At 38.4% G+C, this 26,118-nt stretch overlaps 1 protein-coding gene across 2 annotated transcripts in view; it reads right to left on the minus strand.

Annotated features, from left to right (window-relative positions):
* The window catches only part of LOC138783296 (cadherin-19-like), a 107,688-nt gene extending 93,682 nt beyond the window's left edge, over window positions 1-14,006 (minus strand). The window contains exons 1-2 of one of the 2 annotated variants that reach the window (XM_069957833.1): window positions 13,798-14,006; window positions 5,553-5,863 (exon numbers count right to left, since the gene is read on the minus strand). In XM_069957833.1, coding sequence (XP_069813934.1) covers window positions 5,553-5,798 — 246 coding nt within the window. In that variant the 5' untranslated portion in view covers window positions 5,799-5,863; window positions 13,798-14,006. Of the gene's footprint in view, window positions 1-5,552; window positions 5,864-13,797 lie in introns of those variants that run through there. The other variant, XM_069957834.1, reaches the window with a different exon arrangement.
* Window positions 14,007-26,118: the final 12,112 nt, after the last annotated feature.

Genomic DNA, 26,118 nt, shown 5'->3' on the forward strand with positions numbered 1-26,118 from the left:
ACCTGGAACATCTTTTCCCCATATTTCTTGTAGGAGCCATTTATATATTTAAATAAATTAATCATATCTCCCCTTAAGCGTCTCTTCTCCAGACTAAACAAATTTAATTCTTTTGCTCTCTCCTCATAACTAAGATGCTCCATTCCCCTTATTAGTTTAGTTGCCCGTCTTTGTACCCTCTCCAGCTCTAGAACATCCTTTTTATGAATCGGGTTCCAAAACTGGACAGCATACTCCAGATGAGGCCGCACCAAAGCTTTATAAAGCGGTAATATTATATCCCTGTCCCGCGAGTCCATGCCTGTTTTGATGCATGACAATATCCTGCTGGCCTTAGAAGCAGCTGACTAACATTGTGTGCTGTTCTGTAGTCTATTATCTACAAGTATACCCAGATCCTTCTCTATCAGTGACTCTCCCAGAGTAACTCCCCCCAGGACATATGATGCATGTGGGTTATTAGTACCCAGGTGCATAACTTTACATTTATCCACATTGAACCTCATTTGCCAAGTGGACGCCCAAACACTCAGTGTGTCTAAGTCATCCTGTAACATCTGCACATCCTCCATAGACCGTACTGTACTCCCTCTACAGAGGGAGAATTCTCTGTCCGGTAACCATGAGGGCTCTGCGAAGTGATTGCATAGCCACAATGGTAGCCATGGTAGTTTCTAGTTACGGATCGCATAGGAGAACAGGAGGGAGGTAAGGCTGGGCCTGCGCAGCCTTGAGCTCTGCTCCCTCCCCTATCTCCCCTGTTGCTGTTACAAGATAACAGCGGCAGGGGTGAGAGGAAAGGGGGCAGAGCTAGGGACATCAGCTTATGGGATCATTATGATCCCATAAGCTGATGTCCAAAAACGACCTGGCCATTGATGCATGACCCATTGTCCTGAAAGGGTTAAGATTGAATTAAGTGCTGGCCCTTTAATAGCAACTTTGGAGTGATTTTGTCATAGAGAGTGACTTTGGTATTGGTTCTGTAAGAGTGATTTTAGACCCGGCCCTTTAACCTTAGATGACCTATTGCATGCTGGAAAGACATGGACGCCTGTCAGAAGACGACTTATGATGTACCCATAAGCCATTATGTGTCAACGGCACTATGAAGCAAGTTCAGGAACAGAATTCTCTTCATAGTAGGTTAAGACTAGCTGTGCTGTAATGTATTATACAGTGAACGAGCTGTCAGCATTACACTCAGAGCTCATTCAAAAGATCAGACCCCTGCCTCAGTCCAGGGCCCTGATCGTTAAAACCATAGCAGCCCTGGTTGCCATGGTTCCCCCCACCCCCCGGAACCCTGTGATCACTCGCGAGACGCGGAGGAGGTGAATGGATGGTTGGAGGGAGTGGACGCAGCGCCTATGGGGTTAACTGCCCTGGGGGGAGCGCGGCTCCCCTCTAGTAAGTGGCAGCAGGAGGAGGCTGTGTGAGACAGCCTCCTCCCACTGCCCAATCGCCACTAGGGACAGCGGGGAAGGCAGGGAAAGGATAATGTTCCAAGAAGTCATTTTGCAGGAACTACCCTCTTTACATGATGTTCCCAGAACGTCATATTGCGGCAAGGGGTTAAATGTGAAGTATTGTAAATGTTTAAATAAAGTGTTGCGCTGTGGTAAGCATTGCTATTCAATGTGTCATTTGGGAAAGTAGCATGAGAAGTAGCATGACTAGTTTTCTACCTCATGAGGCAACATAATTGGAGCTGCTATGTCCATTAGGAAAATTAACAGTGTTGTTAGAAAGAGTAAAACAAGCAATTAGGCTGCTTCTCTCCTGGGTGAGGCCAAAGTCAAGTACCAAGAAGAGTAGAAGATTGCAGATACTTAGAGGTGGATCCAATCAATCAATTGGATTTATTGATATGTCTGCAACATGGTAACATTTTTGGGAGTTTACACAGGTCATAGCAATACAATGCTAAAATCATAACAATAATCCTAGACCAGTGCTCAAACAGAATAAGACTAGATGATAATACTAAATACTAAAATAACTTGTAATATTGTAAGAACATATATTGAAATAATTTAGATAATTTGAAAATTTTACCTTTTCTGAAAAAAAAGTCTAATAAATTAATACTTATCTTATGCATACAATGCATAACTAAAAAGGGAGATGTTAAAGTAACTCATGGTATGTATATAGAAGGAAAAGATCCACTGGCATCTATTTAATTGTGTAGAACAAAGGCATTAGCTCTTTAGTGCAGACCTTTACAAAACAGTTAATTAATTGTTGGCAGTACCCTGTGGGTCCAATTAAATGTTCCACTTAGTTAGAACTTAAACCTGGTTAATTTCAGGCTTGTAAGCAGGGCAGAACAATTATAGGGCATAGGAGTGTACAGTGCATTTTAGGCATATTAAATTATAAACAAAACAGGCAACAAAAAGTCTCATTAAGATAATTATTTTTAAGATAAATTGATTTAATATTAAACTATATTTTTTATTATTATAATTTTTTACCTCAAGTTTGCTAATAAAATAAATATTTAAATAATGGTGATAATTATAATAAATACAGAGGATATATATATATATATATATAGAGAGAGAGAGAGAGAGAGAGAGAGACATTACAGAATAACACAATTATAAACTATTTAAACAAGAAAAACAAAACGAAATGTTAGTGCACATAAAATCTCACTAATTAATCACTAGCTAGCGTCTTTTTATGAACAAATATATGCTCATACCCCGTCAAAACTAATGGATGTTTTCATTGGACGGCCATTAATTAATAACAAATTATCGCTGTTATTTTATATAACTGGCCGTTATCATACTATTTTGATTATATCATTTTGATGGTGTGTGAACATAGCATTAGAGAATGTTGACATAAGATCTCTTTCTGGTAATATTTCTTTAAGGATGGATATCACTTTTCAGTGAAATAATGGCCATGACCATGGTTGTTGACTATTTAAATAGCTGCTTTTACTCAGTGTTTTCAGAAGGAGGCTTTCACAATCACATTATGGCTGCACATACTGTAGTATTGTGTGGCTTCGGCTTCAGTGTTTTTAGTGGCCAATGTTTTACAGGAACTTGCCTGTTTTATGTTGAATAAGGATACAGATGGTGTCAATCCCAGGGTTCTTAAAGAATTTGGATCTGTGATTGCAGCCCCAATGACGTATCTGTATAGCCACTTGTATTTTTTCACCAAGAGACCCATATGAGCCCTTATTTTTTGCTAAACCAATTTTACTTTGCAATGACAGGCATTATTTTTCCATAAAATATGCAGCGAAACAAAAAAAAAGAAAATTGTCAAATTGAATAAAAAAAAAAAAGGAATTTGTTTTGATTTCGGGGAGTTTCACATTTACGCAGTTCGCCCTTTGGTAAAACTGACTTGTTATATATGTTTCTCAAGTAGTTATGATTACAACGATATGTAACATGTATAACTTATTTTATTTTATGGCTTTTAAAAATTTCAAACCATTGTTAACAAATATATGTTCCTTAAAATCGCTCTTTTCCCATGCTTATAACGCTTTTATCCTTAGGTCTATGGGGCTGTGTGAGGTGTCATTTCTTGTGCCATGATGTGTACTTTCTATTGGTACCTTGATTGCAATTTTTGATCACTTTTTATTAAATTTTTTCTGGATTTGATGCGACCAAAAATGCACAATTTTGCACTTTGGAATTTTTTGGAGCTTACGCTGTTTACCGTGTGAGATCAGGAATGTAATAACTTAATAGTTTGGGCAATTATGCACGCACCGATACCAAATATGTTTGTTTATTTGTTTATTTATTTATATTTATAAAATGGGAATAGGGGGGTGATTTGGACTTTTATAAGGGGAGGGGATTTTTTATTAATAAAAACACTTTTTTTTACATTAACTGTGGGACTTCTATATACACAGCACTGATCTCTCATAGAGATCAGTGCTGTGTATATATACAGCAAAGATCTATTAGATCGGTGAAACATTGCTTTGGCCTGCTGCAGGCCAGAGCAATGTATTGCTGAGCTGGGATCAACGTCATTGCGACGCTGAGGCCCGGCCCGGCCAGAAGAACGGATTTCCCCCCTGCGATTGCATCACGTGGGGGAGATCCGTCCCACTAGACACCAGGGAAGTGATAAACAGAGCATCTAAATGCAGCTGTCAGGTTACAGATAGCAGCCGGGATCGGCGCCGTTCAGAGCGGGGTCCCAGCGGAAACCCTCTCTGAACGCCCCTCGCGCCACCATGATGTACCAGGTACATCATGGTGGGCGAAGGGGTTGATATGTTTAATATGTCACTTATATAAGTGACATAGGAGAAGGTTTGGTAGGTAAGGTGTGTCTGTTTGCTGATGACACAAAAGTGTGCAACAGGGTAGATATTCCTGGAGGTGTCAGTAATATGGAAAATAATTTAGCTTTGCTAGATAAGTGGTCCAAACAATGGATACTCCAGTTCATTGTTTACAAATGTAAAATAATGCACTTGGAGAGGAATCCTCTATCCGAGTATCATATCAGCAGTTCTGTGTTGACAAAGACAACAGAACAGAAGGATTTAGGGGTAGTGATTTCTGACAGCTTTAAAATGAGTTACCAGTGCAGCCAGCTGGTAGGGAAAGCAAATTGTATGCTAGAGGTATAACCAGTAGAAAGAGGGAGATTGTGGTCCCACTCTAGTGAGACCATATCTGGAATACTGGAGACCTCACCTAAAAAGGACCTTGATAAAATAAAACGGGTCCAAAGATGTGCTCCAAAAATGGTAGAGGGTGTCAGGCATAAACCATATCAGTAAAGACTTAAGGATTTTAACTGTATAGTTTAGAGAAAAAAAAGGGAAGGGAAGGGGGATTATCAAAACCTTTAAATATGTTAAAGGACAAAATAAGGTTCAAGAGGGAAGTGTTTTTAGGAAAGAAAAAAACAACGCAATAAAAAGCAGACACAGGTTAGATGGGGCGGAAATTAGAATCAACGTGAAAAAATAATATTTGACAGAGAGTAGCAAACGCTTGGAACAAACTTCCAACCGATTTGGTAGGTAATCCTATAGTAAATTAATAATAAATAATAAACATATAAGATAACATAAGATAATAAGATAGAAACAACTAAAAGGGCTGACAATTAGGGATGGTCCGAACCTGCCGAGGTTCGGGTTCGTATGAACCCGAACGCTCGGCAGCAGATTCCCGCTGTCTGCCCACTCCGTGGAGCGGGCGGATCCAGCGGGAGTAACGCCCTGAAAACTGGGATACAGCCTATGGCTATGGCTGTATCCCAGTTTTCCAGGCGGTCCTCCCGCTGGATCCACCCGCTCCACGGAGCGGGCAGACAGCGGGAATCATTACCGAGGGTTTGGGTTCGTACGAAACCGAACCGAACTCGGTTCGGACCATCCCTACTGACAATCTTCTATGTTTCTATATGCTATAAAATTCTTTTTAATTTAGAATTGAAAAGTATAACAAAACATGTCTATGATAAAGGTATAACATTAATAACATTTTTATATTATTTTTACTATGATCCTAAAATTATATCTATGTATAACTTACCTGTCCAACATACATTGGCTTCTTCACTTCTTGCTCCTCAGTGACATACAATGGTTCCCATATCCATCCTCGCTTTACTCTTACACGATTTCCTAGTTTAGTTTCTTGAGTAGGAATGTTCAAGAAATACATACTCATGATGCAAGGCCATAGTAATGAAAACTCCACCAATATAGACAGCCATGTTGAAATGTTTCTCATATTGTATATTCCAAAGCGCATAAAAATACCATTAAAATCTCTCATAAAGAATTTATTCTTCACATTGTACTTTCTGCAATGTGTCCTCTTTTTTTCTAGTCTTCAAAGCCCTTTAAACAAAGAAAAATGCATGAATGTATTATTTGACTCCTATGTGTTGTACATAAATAAATACAATGGGCATTGTGCTTAAATATATGTCCATATACTATGCTATTAATGCTTCTTTTAAACTTGCCTTTTGCTTACAGTTTTGCAGCTGTCCTGGAATATATTGAAGAACACAGTAAAAAGCTTTGTTTTTTGCCACTAGAACTGGTACATTTGTACAATGGGTATATTCAGTACAAAGATGATAATAGTATTTTGTTCTCATACATACCATTACGATGTGTATATAGATCTCTATGCTACTTAAGAGTCCCTTTCAAACACTCTTTTTTTGTGGATTTTGTTGGCTTTGTGCATTTTGGATGCAGTTTTTGTAATGATTTTATAAAATAGAGTTTAGAACATTTTTTTTTATTCTGCAGCATTTTTTTTTCCTATTACTAATCATGTGATTCATTAATCATTCAAACATTTGGGTTAAAAAGTCTGAAAAAAAAACACAACTTACATTTGGACATTAGTAGTAAAAGAAAAAAAAAATGGGTGAAAAAATGCCATTCCTGACTGACACTGATCCAAAAGATGCAATAAAAGTGATTAAAAAAAGGTATATATACTGTTGGCTAACATCTAGCTGCGGGCTTTTTCATGGGAAAAAAAGGCCGGTAAGAATACAAAATGTGGCATTTAAAAAAAGACCCTGCTACAACAGCTGAAAACAGTGATTAATCCTTTTCTGGCAGTTTAACCCCTAAATTGCCACAGTTCAGGACAAGCATCAGCACCTGGCAGACAGGGACAAGTGCTGGGGTGTTTGGTTTCTTTGGAGGCCTCCTAGGCCGTCATGTGAGGCACCTAGCCCTTTGACTTTAAGCACATGCTAGGGATAATATCTATTAGGGGTTTATCTACTGAGGGATTATTCAAAGAGTGATGCCTACATGGAAATCAAACTACGGGGGATTACCTACAATTGGAGGATAGCTACACAGAGGATATTACATATTGGGGGCATACCTGCACTGAAGAATCCAACTACTATGTGGGGCACAATACGGCTAACTACTATATGGAGGAACAGAGTCTAACTACCCCTCACACCTCCCATGCCAGAAAAAAACATAAAAGCTTTTTTATGTTACCAAAGATAGGACCAATGAAAGTTACAACTCATCTGTAAAAAAAAAAACAAGCTGGCATTTTATGGTTCTTGAAATTTAATGCTTATTTTATCATTAAACATGTTATTATTATGCAAAAAAAAAAGGGAGGGGGGGAGGCGGGCATCTAATAATGCTGGACGCAAATAATGATCATGATTATTATTTGCCGTCATCATTATCGATAGATGACTACCTTTCCCCATAAATGCCATTCTAATAGTGGGAACATGGCCTTAAATTACCTGAGTTATGAGGTTTATTTAAGTAACAAGTGAGATGGGATATGGCTCTTATGAAATTTACATCTCCCGTGGGTCACATTAACTATGTCCAATCTGACAAATCGCTTTCTGAAAGAAAGCTACCTCCTATTTGACTTATGGGAAAATGTGGCGATTTGGAGTCAAATATTACATTTAGATATCCTGTAAAGCAGGGGTGGGGAACCTCCGGCCCGCAGGCCGCATCCGGCCCCTGAGACCTCCCGCCGCGGCCCGCAGCTCCCCTGTGATGCGTGCCGCTCTGGAGGAGGAAGGAGCCGGCATACACAGCATCCTCCGGTGTCTGTGACAGCTGCCGGACACAGGAGGATGCTGTCTATGCCGGCTTCTTCCCCAGCAGAGCGGCGCGTGTCTTCAGTCTCCTGCGGGCCGCGAGCGATGACGTCATTTCATGGCGCGCCGCCTGCAGGAGAAAGACCGGCACAGAGGACCTGGGACAGAAGAGGACATGGGCAGCGTGGGAACGGAGGTAAGGTGAGTGGGATGTTTATTTTTTTTATTTGGGGGTTAACTAGGCCACCAGGGACATGCCTGATGGGGGTTAACTAGGCAACCAGGGATATGCCTGATGGGGGTTAACTAGGCCACCAGGGATATGCCTGATGGAGGATTAAATAAGCCACCAGGGACATGCCTGATGGGGGTTAACTAGGCCACCAGGGACATGCCTGATGGGGGTTAACTAGGCCACCAGGGACATGCCTGATGGGGGTTAACTAGGCCACCAGGGATATGCCTGATGGGGTTAACTAGGCCACCAGAGACATGCCTGATGGGGGTTTACTAGGCCACCAGGGACATGCCTGATGGGGGTTAACTAGGCCACCTGGGACATGACTGATGGGGGTTAACTAGGCTACCAGGGACATGACTGATGGGGGTTAACTAGGCCTACCAGAGGCATAACTGGGGGGGTTAACTAGGCTACCAGGGACATGACTTGGGGGTTAACTAGACTACAAGGGGCATCACTGGGGGGTTAACTACAATAGCAGGGCATCACTGGGGGTTAACTACAATAGCAGGGGAACTAGGGGAACAATACTTTGCCTTGCCCTGGGTGCTGCAAACCCACGCTACTAACTGCCGCACACGGTATGCGGCCCTCGAATGATTTTATTAATGCCCGACCGGCCCTCGACATGGAAAAGGTTCCCCACCCCTGCTGTAAAGAGAGAATAAAAGTACCAATGTTATCAGGCCACCATATGAATAATTACTCTTTTTTTTTTTTTAACTGGCCACAGATTCTCTTTAAATAACTGATTTGCCATACAGTATCTATCTATCTATCTATCTATCTATCTATCTATCTATCTATCTATCTGTGCTTGTATCATAAAGTACTATTATAATTTAATGTTACCAAATAAGTGCGCGGAATATATTTCAATGTCAAGTTCAGAACGATAGTAAGCACGCTGTAAGTGATAAACATAATAATTCAGATAAATTCCCTTTAAGTTATTAATCCCCAATATATTTGATGCAGCAGCAAACGTTTACAGAAGACATTATCTGTTTAAACAGCTGCATATCTTTATAGGGCTTGAATGAGGATTTAAAATTTCTATTTTCCCATTGCACTACCCTTATCATTTTATTACCCTATTCTCTTTGCAAATATAGATCTCATTCTAAGATATATCTACATCTGTCAGTTTAAATCCTTATAAATAATATGGTTAGTGAAAACATTTAACATTATACCACCTTTGTAGCTTTAAAAGTGCCTCTAAAGCATCGAATACAATGCACATGATGTTCATTGCGTCTGACCTTAGTGCATCTTTAAAGTATTTTCTTCTTCAAACTGATAACACTTTCCATTTAAAGAACCTTGTTATACACGATAATGCTTTGAATATAAAGATTAGGCAAGGCTGTATAGATAGAAGTAAGCTTCCGCATGGATGAAATCTTATCCTCTAATGTAATTACAAAGTTTATATACAAAGTCACTACCACATTTCATTGTTGTATGAACTGTAAGAGAAAGGTATTTTAACCAATATGTTTCCTGCTACTTTTACATTTTGAAATACTTGTATGGATTCCAGTGGCAGGCAGAGCCGTATATGTGTGATAGAGAACCCCCATTTAGTGACACCTGTTCAATTATTTTACTTTGTTCAACAGATACTTTCAATAGTGACTCGCGGCTCTATTCATTCTCTATGGAGCCGCTGGAAAGAGCTGTACTTGGCTCTTTTTCTCTCTGAGGGTGCGTGCACACTACAGAATTCCCACATTTGACATGTAGTGGATTCCATCGCTTGTACCCGCACGCGGCGGCACGCATCTCCGCCTGTGCCATAGGCACTATTGTATGCACGGGCGGATTCCACATTTGAAGTGACGTGTCAATTCTTTTGGTGGAATGCGGAATCCGCCCATGCATAGAATAGTGACTATGGCACGGGCGGAGATGCACGCCACCGCATGTCGGTACGAGTGACGGAATCCACCGCGAGTCATACGCGGGAATTCGGTAGTGTGCACGCACACTAAGGCCTTATGCACATGCTCAGTATTTTTTTCAAGTCCACCTATAAAATCCTCTAAAAATTATAGATTGGGCATATGTAGTGCATGTGTAGTGCATCCGTATTTCTGTAAATCCTATTTTTTTTCCCGACATGTCAATTATAACTCATCTGGAATTACAGATGCCAAACCGGTTACAATCCATAAAAAATAGCGAATCCCATTGATTTCTATGAGAGAATCCGTAAAAAAAAAATATATATAGGTCCACACTAGGACATGTCCTTTTTTTTCAGCATTGGTTTACGTCCTTGTAATCTATTGGTCTTGTGATTAGCCCAATAGACAACAATGTGCACTAACTCCAATACTGAAATAAAGACCCGTAGATTACGTGAATAAGCCCATACAGAATGACTAGAGCCATGGGTCAAGGGCCATACCCACGCTGTATAAAAAACAAAGGAGTTGGAGGCCAATCTGGAGATTGTCGGGGTACAGCGGACAGACCCCCACGATCTGTTACTTGTCCCCTCACCTGTGGATAGGCCCAAGTTTGTTTTAAGTTGGACACCCCTTTAAGTATTGGGATGGGGTATGTCAAACCTAGAAACATTTTTACAAATGTAGAAATTCTGCTTTGGATTTAAACGCATGTATTCTGGGTACTAATTTTGCTACAGTTTCACAGAATGGTAACTATATGAGGGGTATTATGGCTTAGATACTAGTTTTTCATTCTGTTTTATCGACATTTTTGCATCTTGTTCGATAAAATGGCTTGGCCTCACTAAAAAAGGGCCATGGTTTAAGTGCAGTAGGCACATAGACACTATTATATGCATCATTTCATAAATTCAAGACATTTTTAGCCACTCAACTCCACTCAATTAGTGGCATACAAAAATTGTGTGATTGAAACTCATGGTATTTAGGGGTTATAGAGAGTTATTGGGCTCTCTCTCCACCTGGCGGCTCCTGGCTACTATAAGAAGCCTAAGGGCCACTGCTAATATCTGGCACAGAGCAATCTTCATTGTAGACTATTTTAACTGTTTAAATAGTACAAGAGTGCATCATTGGTGGTGCAGTGGATAGATCGGCCCCCAACAATGCATTTGCAGGGAGCTAATCCATTGTCATGGCAGACCAAGACTTCTGCAAGGCCTTAATGGCTGCCTTGACTTGGCAATTGATACAGCCTGCTGAGCAATAGCGTGACAATCTAACAGAATAATGCAGAATATATGTACTGCATTGATCTATATAAGCAATGGAATGATTCAAGTCCTCTTAGGTGAATAAGATAAAAATCAAAAACTGTATTTAAAAATATATATAAACATAAATGAAAGTAAAAAATACATAAATATTTGGTATTGAAGATCTAAACATCTAAGCAAAAAGAAGTATGTAAAGCACAAAAGACTGGCACACCAATTTATCCATAATATACTTTATGAAATTCAAAATAGAAATAACACTATACATAAATAGTGTTAATATAGTGTTGTTATTTTTATTTTTTTATTTCAATACTTCTTTTTTGCTCATGTTCATGTGATTTTCTAGTAAGTATAGGCTGTGCCCCCACTTATGATTGTACCTAACATATTTAGTTATGCATGTTCATTTCCTTCTCAGATGCATATATTTGGTATTGCCACATTTGAAATTATCCAAACTATAAAATTATCCTATATCTGTGTTAGGATTTGAGCCATGCGTTCGGCTCCTGGCGTTGCCGACGCGGGCCACCAAAGCACACATAGCAATTGCTAAGACCGATTGCCAGAGGCATAATGACGGCGTCCATAGCAGCTTCTCATGTTTTTCTGTACTCTGCTCTATTATGTGTTATAGCAGTGGCCAGGGTTTCACTCCCCTGGTCGATCAGCATAAGGTGTTGTGTGAGTTGTGCTGATTGTTGAAATACCAGTCAGCTGTCGATATCTGGACAGGACCTGGAGCATCAGCCCCAATCACGCCTGGGGCTGGAACTACAGGTTCCATAAGTACCTTCCCCTGTTTCCCATCCCTAGCCTGTGAAAGAGCCTAGTTATCCAGCGTTTCTTGACCTAGAAATTATATATATATATATAAATATTAGTGATGAGCAAATAGTATTTGATCAAATAGCTATTCAATTGAACAGTACCCTATTCAGGCTTTTCGATTGCATTTGAGTACTTGAATGATAATACAGTAAAAATTTGATTCGCCCTCCCACCCCCCTGGCGCTTTTTTTCACTAGGCACTAGGAATAGGCAGGACTTTAAAAAAAAAAAAAAAATCTAACTGTGATTAGCTGGATAAACTATGTCACCTCCTGACTATAAGAATAATGGATTCCAGATTCCTGTCACTTGCTGGTTAGAGCTAGAGAGGGACAGACTGTATACCAGGGAGAAAAAGCTTTTAGGTTAAGTTAGGTAGGACAGGACCCCCAAAAGCCATTGTTAGGGCTAAAAGTATAAAAACCATATATTTATAAGCTGTTTTGAGACAGGCAGTGTTCAGACATCTACTGATAGTGTATACGGCTATATACTGTGCTTGCTGGATAATACCTGTTATCTTGCTATTACTAATTTGCGCAGTCTGCGTCCTGTAAAGGAGTTGAATTGCTGTTTCATTTTATTATTGTAAAAAATAATTATATATCCGGTATGCGGCTGTATACTGTGATTGCAGGATAACACCTATTATCTTGCTACTACTGATTTGCACAGTCTGCGTCCTGTAAAGAAGTTGAAGGGCTCTTTCATTTTATTATTGTAAAAGACAATTATATATCCGGTATACGGTTGTATACTATGATTGCGGGATAATACCTGTTATCATGCTAAAAATGATTTGCGCAGTCTGCATCCTGTGAAGGAGTTGAACAGCTCTTTCATTTTAATACATATTATTTTATATATTATAATATTAACTATATTATACATATAATATATACGCTAATATTACGCAAGTGCGTACCGCTAGACCGAAACGTACGCTTCTACTTTACGTTCATCACTAGTGTTAAATGCACCCAAGCATATCCCCCTGCTTTCCATTCCAGAGGTATTGGCATCATTTCCTGAGGTTTTATTGTGTACTTGGTGACCTCCTAGTGGTCGAATATTGATTTCCAGGTTCCAAGTTTTTTTCTCCCATAGACTATAATGGGATTCGATATTTATTCGAATATACCAATATCAGAAGCTATTTGAATCGAATTATCGAATATTTCACTATTAGCACATCTCATATATATATATATATATATATATATATATATATATATATATATATAGTGAAGATATATATCCTCAAGAAAATGATATTAATAATTCAGTTTGCCAATATATTACTCTAATTTAATTCAACACTAAATAATACTAACACAGCATTTCATGGTGTATACAGTACCTCAGAATAAGTGTTTGCCCAATATTAAATCATGTGAGTGAAATTTATTATTTTTAATTTGTTTATATAGCAAACACCATAGGAGGAAGAACATGTGTGCTTACATAATAACTTTTATACACTAATATGTAAACCATAATATATTAACTTTCAAAAAGAATATTATCAAAAAAATTTTATAAAGAGTTTAATTCATTACATGAAACACATTATAGCACTCTGTTTTCTTTTTTTCTTTTTTAATGTATTGTGTGAATATAAAAATGATTTTAATAAAGTATGTCCAGATCTATCAGTAAATTTTATTAAATACCCATATGTAATGGATTTAAATTTTACTGGACATAGACAATAATTAGAGTAGATATGTTGCAGCAATGTTAAAAACATCAAAAGTTATCTGAATGACAAACAGAACACAAGCATGGATAGCTACATATACAACTATGGCAGTGTACATTGTACTATATATTGATTATATTGTTTAAGATGTTTTAATTCAATGTCTCAACCTTAATGGTAAATTTTGCTTAATAATACATTACAAAAAATGTTTTTAAGAAATGCAAAATGTTGCATACTTACACCCTTTTGTCTTGTATCAGTTTGGTAAAAGTCCACATGATCCATCCTGTTTCCAGTAAAAAGCCCTTGTGTTCAGTTTTACAAAACTCCCAGTATTTTGCTGCTTGCTATTTTGGGTGTGCTGGGTGGTAAACATTGAACACAAGGACTTTTGTATAAAGTATAATGAGGCTTCTCTGATGTTCATTCAGCTCATTAGATTAAAATGCAGAAAGCTTTAGCAAGCAAAGTTCAAGCCCAAGAAGAAGACTACCCTTGTAAGTTATGCATCTTGTACAAGTGTAATTTGTAACCTAAATGACACTGTCCTCTGTTTGACTCTGTCACAAAGCTATTTGTCTGGTTCTGTAGCCTCCCAGTGGAAAATCTTCTACTTAATAGATTATTGGAATGACTGGCAAAAATGCTGCATTATGTTTATTTTCATCTGTATACTAGAAGATAATTAGCAGAGCTGACATAAATCAAGTCAGTCATAATGTCTAGTTTACATAGTATATCTTGTGGTCCCAAAGTATTCAGGGTCCAAGAGGATTTTGAACAAAAAAAAAACAAGACAAAACAAAAAAAAAAAAAAAAAAAAAATATATATATATATATATATATATATATATATACACTTTTTTTTAAAGTTTAGAAATATAGTAAAAATAAATGTACGTATGTATTAATATAATATGCGCAAAACTAATATTTTTGTTTCAATAAGACATGGATTTAAATTATTAAATTAACTTTTAATTACACATCTAGGCTGGGTTCACACTACGTATATTTCAGTCAGTATATGTATATTTCAGTCAGTATATTTCAGTCAGTATTGCAACCAAAACCAGGAGTGGATTAAAAACACAGAAAGGATCTGTTCACACAATGTTGAAATTGAGTGGATGGCCGCCATTTAATGGCAAATATTTGCTGTTATTTTAGAACAACAACTGTAATATTGAAATAATGGCCGTTATTTACTGTTATATGGTGGCCATCCACTCAATTTCACCATTGTGTGAACAGATCCTTTCTGTGTTTTTAATCCACTCCTGGTTTTGGTTGCAATACTGACTGAAATATACGTAGTGTGAACGCAGCCCTAACATGAAGCTATGTTGTCCATGAAAATGGTCTCAGGAGGAGACTGAAACGTAGCTCCATGTTAGATACACTGCTCTAGTAATAAATACTACTAAGGAATTGTAAGGGATGCTGTGACTTTCTATGGCTAGAAAAGACTAATGACACAAGCGGGGGATCCACAGGCGCTGATTGGCATAGGTCAACACTGCTACATCAAGGATGATGCGGAGTGAATCGTGGAGAGGATAATCCTAATGGGAGTCTTCTGGGTAGATTAAGGTTTATAAAAGTTTAAAAGACAACTCCGAACAAAAGCATTTTTTAATATGTTATTACTTATGGAAAGTTAGACAAATTTGTAATGTACATTAATTATGGGAAATGCACAGAACGTGCTATTTCCCTTAATTTAGTAGATCATGGAGACTTCAAATTCTCAGAAATACCTTGACGTCACGTAATTCCAATGGAGTGTCCAGCAGGGGGCGCACTATATACAGAATTCAATGAGTACCATTGACTTCTATATATAGTGCGCCCCTGCTGGACACTATGGAATCAATGGCTGTCTATGGAACAGGTCTTTATGCAAATATATACACTGTACTACTCCCCCCCTGCTGCCGCCACATATGCCCTGGTATTACTTCCCCATCATCTGCTCATACTATGAGCAGATGATGGGGAAGGAGTACCAGGGCTATCCCCATCACCGCCGATGCCGCCCCTGCTGTCACTCGTACGTCCGGCGGGTCCGATGCTGCTTTCTCAGGGGAAAAGCAGGCCCCGGTCTCAGGCCTCAATTACAGCAGCGGACCCTTCCGGTGTATATAGCCTGAGGACCACCTAGAAAACTGGGATACAGACTATGGCTATCGCTGTATCCCAGTTTTCCAGACGGTCCTCAGGCTGTATCCACCCTCTCCACAGAGCAGGCAGACAGCTGGAATCCCATGCAAGCATTGGAATTTTAGGTTTGCCTGGAATCATACGAACCCGAACCTCAGCCATTTCACTCATCCCTACCTCTGTCGCTGCCGCTGATGCCTCCCTCTGCTGACAGCTCGCTGGCTGCAGCTCCGCTGCTGTAATTGAGGCCCCAGTCTTAGGGAGGAAGTAGGCCTGAGACTGGGGGCCTACTTCCTCTCTGAGACCGGGGCCTCAATTACAGCAGTGGATCCGCCGGACATACGAGTGACAGCAGGGGTGGCAGTGGTGATGGAGACAGCCCTGGTACTACTTCCCTATTATCTGCTCATAGTATGAGCAGATAATGGGGAAGTAGTACCAGGGCATATTTGGTGGCAGCGTGTGGGGGGTGGCCCTGGTACTACTGCCCCATTATCTGCGCATACTATGAGCAGATGATGGGGGAGTAGTACAGTATATATATGTGCATACAGACCTGTTCCATAGACAGCCATTGATTTCATAGCGTGTCCAGCAGGGGCGCACTATATTTAGAAGTCAATGGTACTCATTGAATTCTATATATAGTGCGCCCCCTGATGGACACTTTATTGGAATTACACCCTGGTTCGTGACGTCACAGTATTTCTGAGAATTTGAAGTCTCCATGTTCTACTAAATTAAGGGAAATAGCCCTATATGTGCATTTCCCATAATTAATGTACATTACAAATTTGTCTAACTTTCCATAAGTAATAGCATATTAAAAAATGCCTTTGGCCGGACTTCTCCTTTAAATTGTAACTGGATTGAAATTGGCTTAAGGACCGCACCCAGAGAATGGTGGTCAATGATTCCTACTCTGAATGATCAATCAATATTGGTGTACCCCAGGGTTAAGTATTGCACCCTTTTCTGTTAAAGCTAAAGCTAAATTAACAGCAATGTTTCTATCTTTGTAGATTACATCAAGCTTTGTAGTACAGTACAGTCTATGAAAGATGTACAGATATTACAAGCTGACTTAGACACATTGAGTGTTTAGGCGTCCACTTGGCAAATGAGGTTCAATGTGAATTGATGTAACGTTTTGCACCTGGGTTCTAATAACCTACAGACCTTATATGTCCTAGGGGGAGTTAAACTGGGAGAGTTGCTGGTAGAGAAGGATCTGGGTGTACTTGTAGATAATTGACTACAGAACAACATGCAATGTCAATCAGCGGCTTCTAAGACCAGCAGGATTTTGTCATACATTAAAAGGTACAAAGATGGGCAGCTAAACTAATAAGGGGAATGGAGCATCTTAGTTATGAGGATAGATTACAAGAATTAGGCTATGTTCACACTACATAAAAGTAGGGCCGTTTTTGCCATCGGTAACAACGGCCGTAGTTTGTACGATGGGGAACACTGCCTATTCTTCTATGGGATCCCGGCCAGAGCGTATACACATCGTATACGCTCCGGCTGGGATCCCATGCGGCGCTGCAAAGAATTGACATGTCAGTTTTCTGTGGCCACAATTCAATGAATTGCGGCCGCAAAAAGATCTGTCAGTTCACACAATGAAGCAAGCGGCTCCGGCCGCTTGCTTCATTGTGTGCTATGGGGATTTCTGATGCGGGCGCGCGCTGATGCGCCCGAAAAGATCATCCGGACGGTACTGTAGTAACGGCCGGGATGATCTTTGCAGAGAGCGGCCGTTCCGTGACAAGCCCAGTTAACGAAACAGCTGGTGAACATAGCCTTACATTTCTTTTGTCTTGAGAAGTTTAAGGGGAGATATCATTGATTGATTTAAATATATAAAAAGTCTATACAAAAAAATATGGAAAACGGGGTGTTCCAGGTAAAACCCCCTTAAAAGACAAGAGGGCACTGCCTCCGCCTGGAGAAAAAAAGGTTCTATATACGGAGGAGACAAGCCTCTTTACCATAAAGACAGTGAATCTGTGGGACAGTCTATCCTAGGACCTGGTCACAGCAAATACTGTGGAGTTAAAAAAAAAAAAAAAAAAAAAAAAAAGAGCTTGGACTAGTTCTTAATCCAAAATCACATAAATGCATTTGTATAGAATATAGAATCTATGCATAATCAACCCCCATTCCTTTCATCCATCCCCCTCCTAGTTTGAGCTTGATAGATATGTGTCTTTTTTCAACTATACCAACTATGTAACTGTATATATTTCATGTCATTTACTACTGCTCAACTACTACTTCGTTAGTGTCAAATATAACTGGAAAAATTGAGGTGTGCTAAAACATTTGATGTATGTCCAATTTTACTACAATTAAAACAATTTGTTTTCTATTAAAAAACAAATAAAAGTTAGTTGACAGATACAACTTTTACCAGTCGAGTTATCTTTAGCTTAACTTATAGTAAATGATGTATAAACTGAACCTCAAGTCACCTCAAACTCCTACAACAAAGCAACACTGGGAGATTTCAGCCTGGAATCCAGCAGAATTGTAAACATACAGTGGATGATAATGTAGATTTAGATACCTCCTTATTTTTTTACAGATTGTGATAAAGCCTTGTACATGCATGAGGGCTGCTGTGCTATTTGCAGTGTATAATTACATTGTAATGTTTATTTTACAGGTTCAGTAAGTAGGAGCATGATTAATGGAATATATTTGCGTTGTACTATAAATAATAGTGAATGTGGATCCCGTTCTTGGTTATATTGAAATCTTGTTGTGTTAAAGCTTCCCAGGGGAAAAGAAAACACATGCACAGATGAGTTCATTACCAGAGGGTATTAACTATTACAAGACATTGTTGTTTTTCTCAGGCCAGCAAAATACTGCAACATATACTGTAGCCTGTGAAACCCTAAAATAATGCAACAGCTGTTGGTTACTATAATGCTTTTCTCGCCCTAAGGGAGATACAATATTAAATTCAACATTAAATGGTGCATAGTGAATACACAGAGGAAAGATAGTGACAGGTTGTGAGAACCAATGATTGATGTAAATTGAACAAAATAATTTCCATATTACATATTATCATTTTCTTTGTTTTATGTTTACACTGTATCTAAACACTGTACAATATTTATCAGATATTCCAAACAAATGCATCCTATAAAGTGAATGTCTATATGTGTGTCCTCTATAGGCATCCAGACCTCTGGCACATTTGACCTTCCACTCGGCTTATAGATACACAAGGTGTCCAGGAAGGTTTTTGTATAGGATCTGACCTTGCTGGACGTATCAACACTCAATGTAAATCACTGTTATTGGCTATTATAACAGGATTGTTTCACTCTGCACTCAAAATGACGCAATGGCCCAGCCGTTCCAAGTGGTCCTTGGGTTAGGCACTGTGAAGGCATGACGGGTAATATTTTATATTTTGCTTGCTGAGAGGCTGACAACCCAGTGCAATAATCAATTGCTTAATCCATTTAAAATAATTGACTGGAGTATGACCTCTCCAAGAAGACATTGAGCTCAAGCCATAAGAAGTAACTTCAGAAACAAACTATGACAAGACACAGCTGTTAACTGAAGTCAGTTTAAAGGTACTCAGCTGGACAATGCTCCAGATTGGCAGCTGGCATATCAGACGAGGCAAAGTGGAAGCCTCTAATTTCTCTTATGTCTTGATGCCCCAGGTAGGACAGGCAAGACATTTCTTATTTAGCAGCTGTCTGTCAAAGACGAAAGTATGGGTGATGTTGTTGTTACTATGGCAACGACTGGAATAGAAGCAACACCATTGAGTAGTGGTAGAATTGTACATTTCACATTTACATTGCTTTTAATCTTACAATATATGAGACGCCATGTCCTTGGTCATTGTCAATTTGTTGTCTCTGATGAGTGCACCATGACACATAGACATTTTTTTATTTTAAACTTTTATTTTTCATTATATCAAATACAAGAAAAAATCTTAAATAACAAAATAAGACAATCAACATTTCACATATCATTTTTTCTTTTTTTTTTCCCCCATCCCCTTCCACCCATCCCACCCAGAGAAGAGAGAGGAAAAAAAAAAAAAAAAAAAAAAAAAACCTCCTCCTTAGTTATGATAATACCTTTCGCAAGTTCTCATACAGCCTTCCCATTCATGATATGAGGGGACATTAGTTGACATCCACTTCCTTGTTATAACCAATCTTCCATAGAACAGGAGCCTACTCACTTTCTTCCGTATTATTTTAGATGACTCTATCGAGGATACCTCCCCCAATATTGTTGCTACCGGGCTACTGGGAATCTCTATCCCCGTTGTATTTTTTATATTTAACAGGATTGCCTCCCAGAAACCCCCCAACTTCCGACACGACCATACCATATGTAAAAACCCCGCCTCCCTCATCCCACACCTAGGGCAGCTATTAATGTTTCCATGTCTAATTCTTGCTAAGAATGAGGGGGTGTAGTACAACCTTTGAACAATGTTATACTGAACAATTCTGTGGTTTAGCGATTTCGAGACATCTCTTATACTCCGCAATATTCTCATCCATTGTAACTCGGACAATTCCCCAATCTCTTCCTCCCATTTATTCTTACTTTTGGAGCTTCCTTCTGATACACCCATAAGGTATCTATACATATAGGAGATTCCCAGTAGTCCGGATCCAGAATCCCTAATCCCCTCAATCATTCGTTCACGCTGTACCTTACCCCCGTCCTTTCTTATTCCCATCCTTACCCCCATATATATCTGGGTATATGTGTACCAACAATTTCCTGATAATACATACTCCTGTCTAACCTCCTCCCACTTCTTAAGTCTATTATCCACCATTATATCCCACAAAACCCTTATACCTTTTTCAAATAACTCCTCTCCTATCTTGATGTCCTGTGTCCCCAAATAATAGTTATACCATAATGATGTAAATGGGAAAAGTCCCTTTAACCCCAGCAATTTTTTCGTTGCCTTCCAGACACCGACCAAGGATTGCACCATTAAATTCCTCTTCCATCTCTCCTGTTCCAAAATCCCCGCTTCTATTTTCTGAATCAGATCCAACCCCAGCGCTTTAACCGTTTTACCAATCTCATCAACAAAGCCCCTATCTAGCGGCTTCTGAAACCAGACCAACTGCGATGCCAAATAATAAATCTTAAAATTAGGCACTCCTAACCCACCTCTGTCCATAGATAATGCAAGATTTTCTAGTTTTATACGCACTCTTCTTCTCCCCCATATTAGGTCATTTGCTAGTTTCCGGATCCTCCTAAAAAATTTGTCTCCTATCCAGATAGGTGCTACCGCAAAAATAAAGAGCAATTTTGGCAAACAGATAGACCTTAACAGTACTATCCTGTCGGCTTTACTTAACTGCAGTCTTACCCAGACATTAACCTTCCCTTCCAACTCCTTCAGAACCTTCCCTAAGTTCAATCTATTAAAATCAGCAATCTGCCTTGATACATTTATTCCTAAGTACCGAAATTCCCCCCCCTCTTCCAAGGTTCTCACTGGGAATACTCCAACACTTAACCTTTCCCTTAGGGGCATCAGAATAGACTTTCTCCAGTTCACTAGCAGACCCGAGAACCTTCCATTCTCCTCAATCAACTCCACTACCCTGGGAAAAGAGACAATAGGTTCTTTCAGGAACAATAAAATATCATCTGCATATAGCGTCACCCTGTCTCCTCCACCCCTCGCCCCGAAACCTTCTATCAAAGGATCCTGTCTAATTAACTCCGCTAATGGCTCCAGACTCAGGGCGAAGAGTAGAGGAGAGAGGGGACACCCCTGCTTAGTACCCCTTTCTGCTATAAACCCCTCAGAAATCACATCATTCACTCTTACAAACATTTTGGGTGATTTATACATTAATTTAACCATTTCAATGAACCGCGGACCAAACCCAAATTTCACATAGACATGCTCAGGAAGCATTAGACTGAATACAGAAAGTCTTAAAGGACAACTCCAGTGCTGATAAAAAAAAAATGAACTGAAGCTCCAGTTGGTGTCTTCATTTTTTCTTGACTTCCTGGTTTGGGCTTTCTCATGACACACTTTGTCTCCTGTGATGTCTAACTGACTCTGTAGGACTGTTAGATGGCTTACAGCTTTCTCAGCCAAGCAGAGCTGAGCAACCCGAGTCATCTGAAAAAGGGAGGCTGGCCTAACAGGGCTTAGACCAGTTTGCCTCTTGATGATGTCATTGTCACAAAATGGCTGCCACAGAAAAGCCTGGGGTCAACAGTCATTAGGTAAGAATGAGTTTACTTCACTTCCTGGTTGGGGGTTGAGGGGGGAAAAGATAGGGAAGAGGGGCAGATAGGTGAATGAAGCATATTACAAAGTTATATACTGTAACTTTGTAATGTGTTTTAATTACTGGTTAAAAAAAAGATTTTCACTGGAGTTGTCCTTTAAGCGATAAAAGCTAAGTTATTGATATGGGCTTGGGAACCATGGGTCATACATTGAATGCATGCCTTAAAGAATCTTCTGACAAGGAACAGATTCACTTACAACTCATTTGAAACCACAGACTTCCAGATCACATGTTGCAGTAGCTAGTTGCATTTGTAAACCCTATAAAACCAATAGGAATGCCATATCACATGGACCTAAAGGCAGGTGTTCCATGTATTCTCTTGGGGGATTTAGATGCACCCTGCTCATGCTTGATTGACATTCTGTTGGAAACAAACAGATTCGGGTATGATAGGGGAAGCAAATAGAAGACACTGGAAGAGATGCCGATGGTTACCTACATTTTGAAAGAAAACATCTAAACCAATGAAAAACAAATATACCAACATGGTTACTCATGTTAAATATAGACATAGCAACTTTCTACATTCTTTATTCTACTACAATAAAATAGCTCTAGTGATAAGTGATGAATTCCATTATTGAACACATTTTCCTGAGCACATTTTCCTTTACATCTGAATCTAAAGAACTTTTTCAGACAACAGAGATGACATTATAAGTAAATAGGCAAATATATATATATATATATATATATATATATATATATATATATATATAATGTATATATGTATTATGTAGACTATTTATTGTGATTGTATGTCTTGTCATTTGAGTTTTTAGTAAGCTACATTAAAACAATGATTTCGATGACAAACCAACAACACTTCAAAACATTGCCAGTTGGAGTCACCGCTGGGGGTTCTGTCACTTTTGACAGCAAGAAAAAATTTATCTTTAAGGGCTATTATTGCTGGATATACAATGAAAATCTTAAACATCCCATAAAAAAATCAATGAAATCTGTGTATGCGACTTTAACCCCTTCAAATAACAGATCCAGTATGGCAGCATGGCTTCCAATATAAACAGTATAGTATATATACAAGAATTATTGTAAGATTATTACATGGGTTAAATGTCTTATTACTGTTTTTTCTAATTCTTTTTGCTGTCAATTGGTACCTGTGTGTGATGTATTCCAAATAACAAACATTTTGTTTTGTAGTTTTCCTAAACTTAGTTTCTGCTAATGTTTGCATTTACAGCCTCCATTGAGGTTAACGTTTGTCTTTTCGGTCTAGCCTGTGTGATGTCTACATAATTATACTATCTCTCTCTCTCTCTCTCTCTCTCTCTCTCTCTCTCTCTCTCTCTATTAGAAATAGCATATTTTTAGAAGCAGAAGGACATTATGGTGCAATACTGATCAGTGTAAGCCATGACTAAAACACTGAAATTAAAAGAATTACTATAAGTTCTTGTGGTCATCTCTCTCTCTCTCTCTCTCTCTCTCTCTCTCTCTCTCATCTCCACATAGGTTTCTAAGGTCAGCATATCACTGGATTGATCAGTGGAAAGGATCAGTGGAAAGATAGTTTTTTTTTTTCTCAAATATCATATACTACAAAGTTTCTTATACTCTCTTGGATCATAAATGTATGCAAATTAAGTTAGTAATCGTTATGGTAACAATAATAATCATGTGCACTTGTGGTTGCACATAACATTCATGTTAACTATTTTGTGTTGCATGAAGGGATTTTTATAATGCTAAAAAAAAAAAACTACAAAGAAGTGTACTTTGTGGTTCCTGCGTGTTAAACATGTTTTTTTTATTTTATTGATGACACAATCAATTAAATCAATATATTATATTTATGTTTTATATATTAATCATTTATATTCAAATGAGATTCAGTTCATTTCTGTTAATTTAATGTTTAAGCTCCTGTAGTTATATACTTTAAATAGCAACAGACACATATGCCGTTTGAACAGATCATTGTAAGCCCTTACATACAGACATGCCTGCTTTAGCCTGGAAAGAAGCAGAAGAGAAAAATAATCAAGCTCTACAGCCAGGAGCAAGACAGCTGTCATAAAAGTCAAATGGGACAGCGCAAAGTCAGTTCGCCAGAAACAAGGTCAATTAGTAAGAAATCTGATAATCACCAGTCACAGGAAGGGGCAACTGGTGCAGAAGATACTAGTTAACACCACTCAAAGTCAATCACTATACTATGGAAACATCAAACTCAATACAGATCAAACATCCGAGAAGCCTGCAGCAAGACAGGAAAAGAGGACAAAAGTGATCATGATTGTTAAGCAGGTCTTATCCTATGTGCCCAAGAGGCAGCTGCAAGTTAAATATAAAAGTTTATTTTGTGGTCTAGACATTTTAAACACAATTATAACTCAAACTCTATGTTAGAAAGGCAAAAATAGAAATGAATTTGGGCAGTGTATTTATTTGTTTTCCATAAAAAAAATTGTTAAAAAAAATCCCAATTATTGATGTTCAAATGTTTAATGATCTAATATTTTTTATTTCAGGATATCTTTGTGAAACATTCTATTTTAATTTTTTTTCTAAAATACCTCTTGCCTTTCTGCTCTCATTTTTGTCATCTGTTACCACCTTGTCTCTTCCATTTCTCTGTCAATTCCATCTCCAGTATTTTAAGCAACAATTCAGACTCTACTGCCTTCCTATTAATGTACAACAATCCCCTTTGTTTATAATAGTAAGGAATCTCTTTAAAATGTATTTGCCACCATATTGCTGTTTTACCATTTAGGCGCAGATCATTCTACCATGATATAATAGATAGATAACTGTTATAACTGTTAGAAAAGTTATTTGTTAGGTTCTTTGATTGAAATGTATCCTCACAAATATTTTTGGGAGGTTTTTCCCCTGTACATTCCTCTTAGGATACAATGTGTGAACAACGGCCGTTGTTTCCATTGACTTCAATGCAAACAATTTCATTATGAAAAGAATGGCTGTTGTGTAAATTTAAAACAACGGCCGTTCTTTTCATAAAAAGTATGTTGTGTTCACATTGCTTTATAATGTAAAAGTATTTTGCAACCAAAGTGGACTGAAAATGCAGAAAGGCTATGTTCATACATTGTTGAAATAGAGTGGATGGCCGTCATTTAACAGCAAATAATGTCCATTATTTTAAAACAACAGCCTTTGTTTTGAAATAACTGCAATTAAATGGCGGACACACACTCAATATCAAGCCTAGTGCCCAAGGCTGTATGCTAGGAACCTGTACAGTGACATATCTAGAGATATTTTATGTATTATTTATGGTGCTGTATACTATTACTCTAGAAACCATTCTTCTAGGGATGCTCACATTGACCTACTGTATGTACCAGGATTTTGCACCTTATCTTTGGTATTTATATTTCAGTGATATATAGGTACAGACAGCGTCTCAGGTTATTTGAGTGGTGCTTTGATCCTGGATGCAGGATTAATCCACACAGTTAACTTTGTGTTTTTTAATGTTTTGTAAGTGTTTTTATTTTCTGGTGGGATCACAAGAACTTGTTTGGGATTTCTTTCTTTATGTAATTCACTAAAGTTGTCATTTTATACATCTAATACTGTTAGGAGGTACATTTGTTATGGCATATGGCAGTATTCTTTTGGGTTTGCATATATAGATTTCTTTATGTATCTAACTTTACTGTAACTGTACTACGGAGGACACTTATGAAGACCAGCGTTCTCGCACACCAGTCTTACATTAGGCCACGCACCTCATTTCCCCTACAGATTCACTTATGCAACATTTACATGGAGCGATAATTCGGCCAATCAAACGATTTACGATTTCAAAATTACGATGTGTTTTTTATAATGATCAGCGATTGGACGGAACAATATATTGTTTGGAAAATTCATTATTGCGATTGTTTTAAGATCATTTAAGCCTATCTCACACATAGGGTGAAATGGTGAAAGACTGTTTACACAAAGCGATTTGTGAATTATTATCGAACGACCAACGACGATTTGAGAACATGTTGAAAAATAAAAAATGAACGATTTCTTGCTCATCGCTTGATCCTTCACTGTGTTTACA

Source organism: Dendropsophus ebraccatus, chromosome 2, assembly GCF_027789765.1.
Source record: "Dendropsophus ebraccatus isolate aDenEbr1 chromosome 2, aDenEbr1.pat, whole genome shotgun sequence".
In the NCBI taxonomy this organism is placed as follows: domain Eukaryota; kingdom Metazoa; phylum Chordata; class Amphibia; order Anura; family Hylidae; genus Dendropsophus; species Dendropsophus ebraccatus.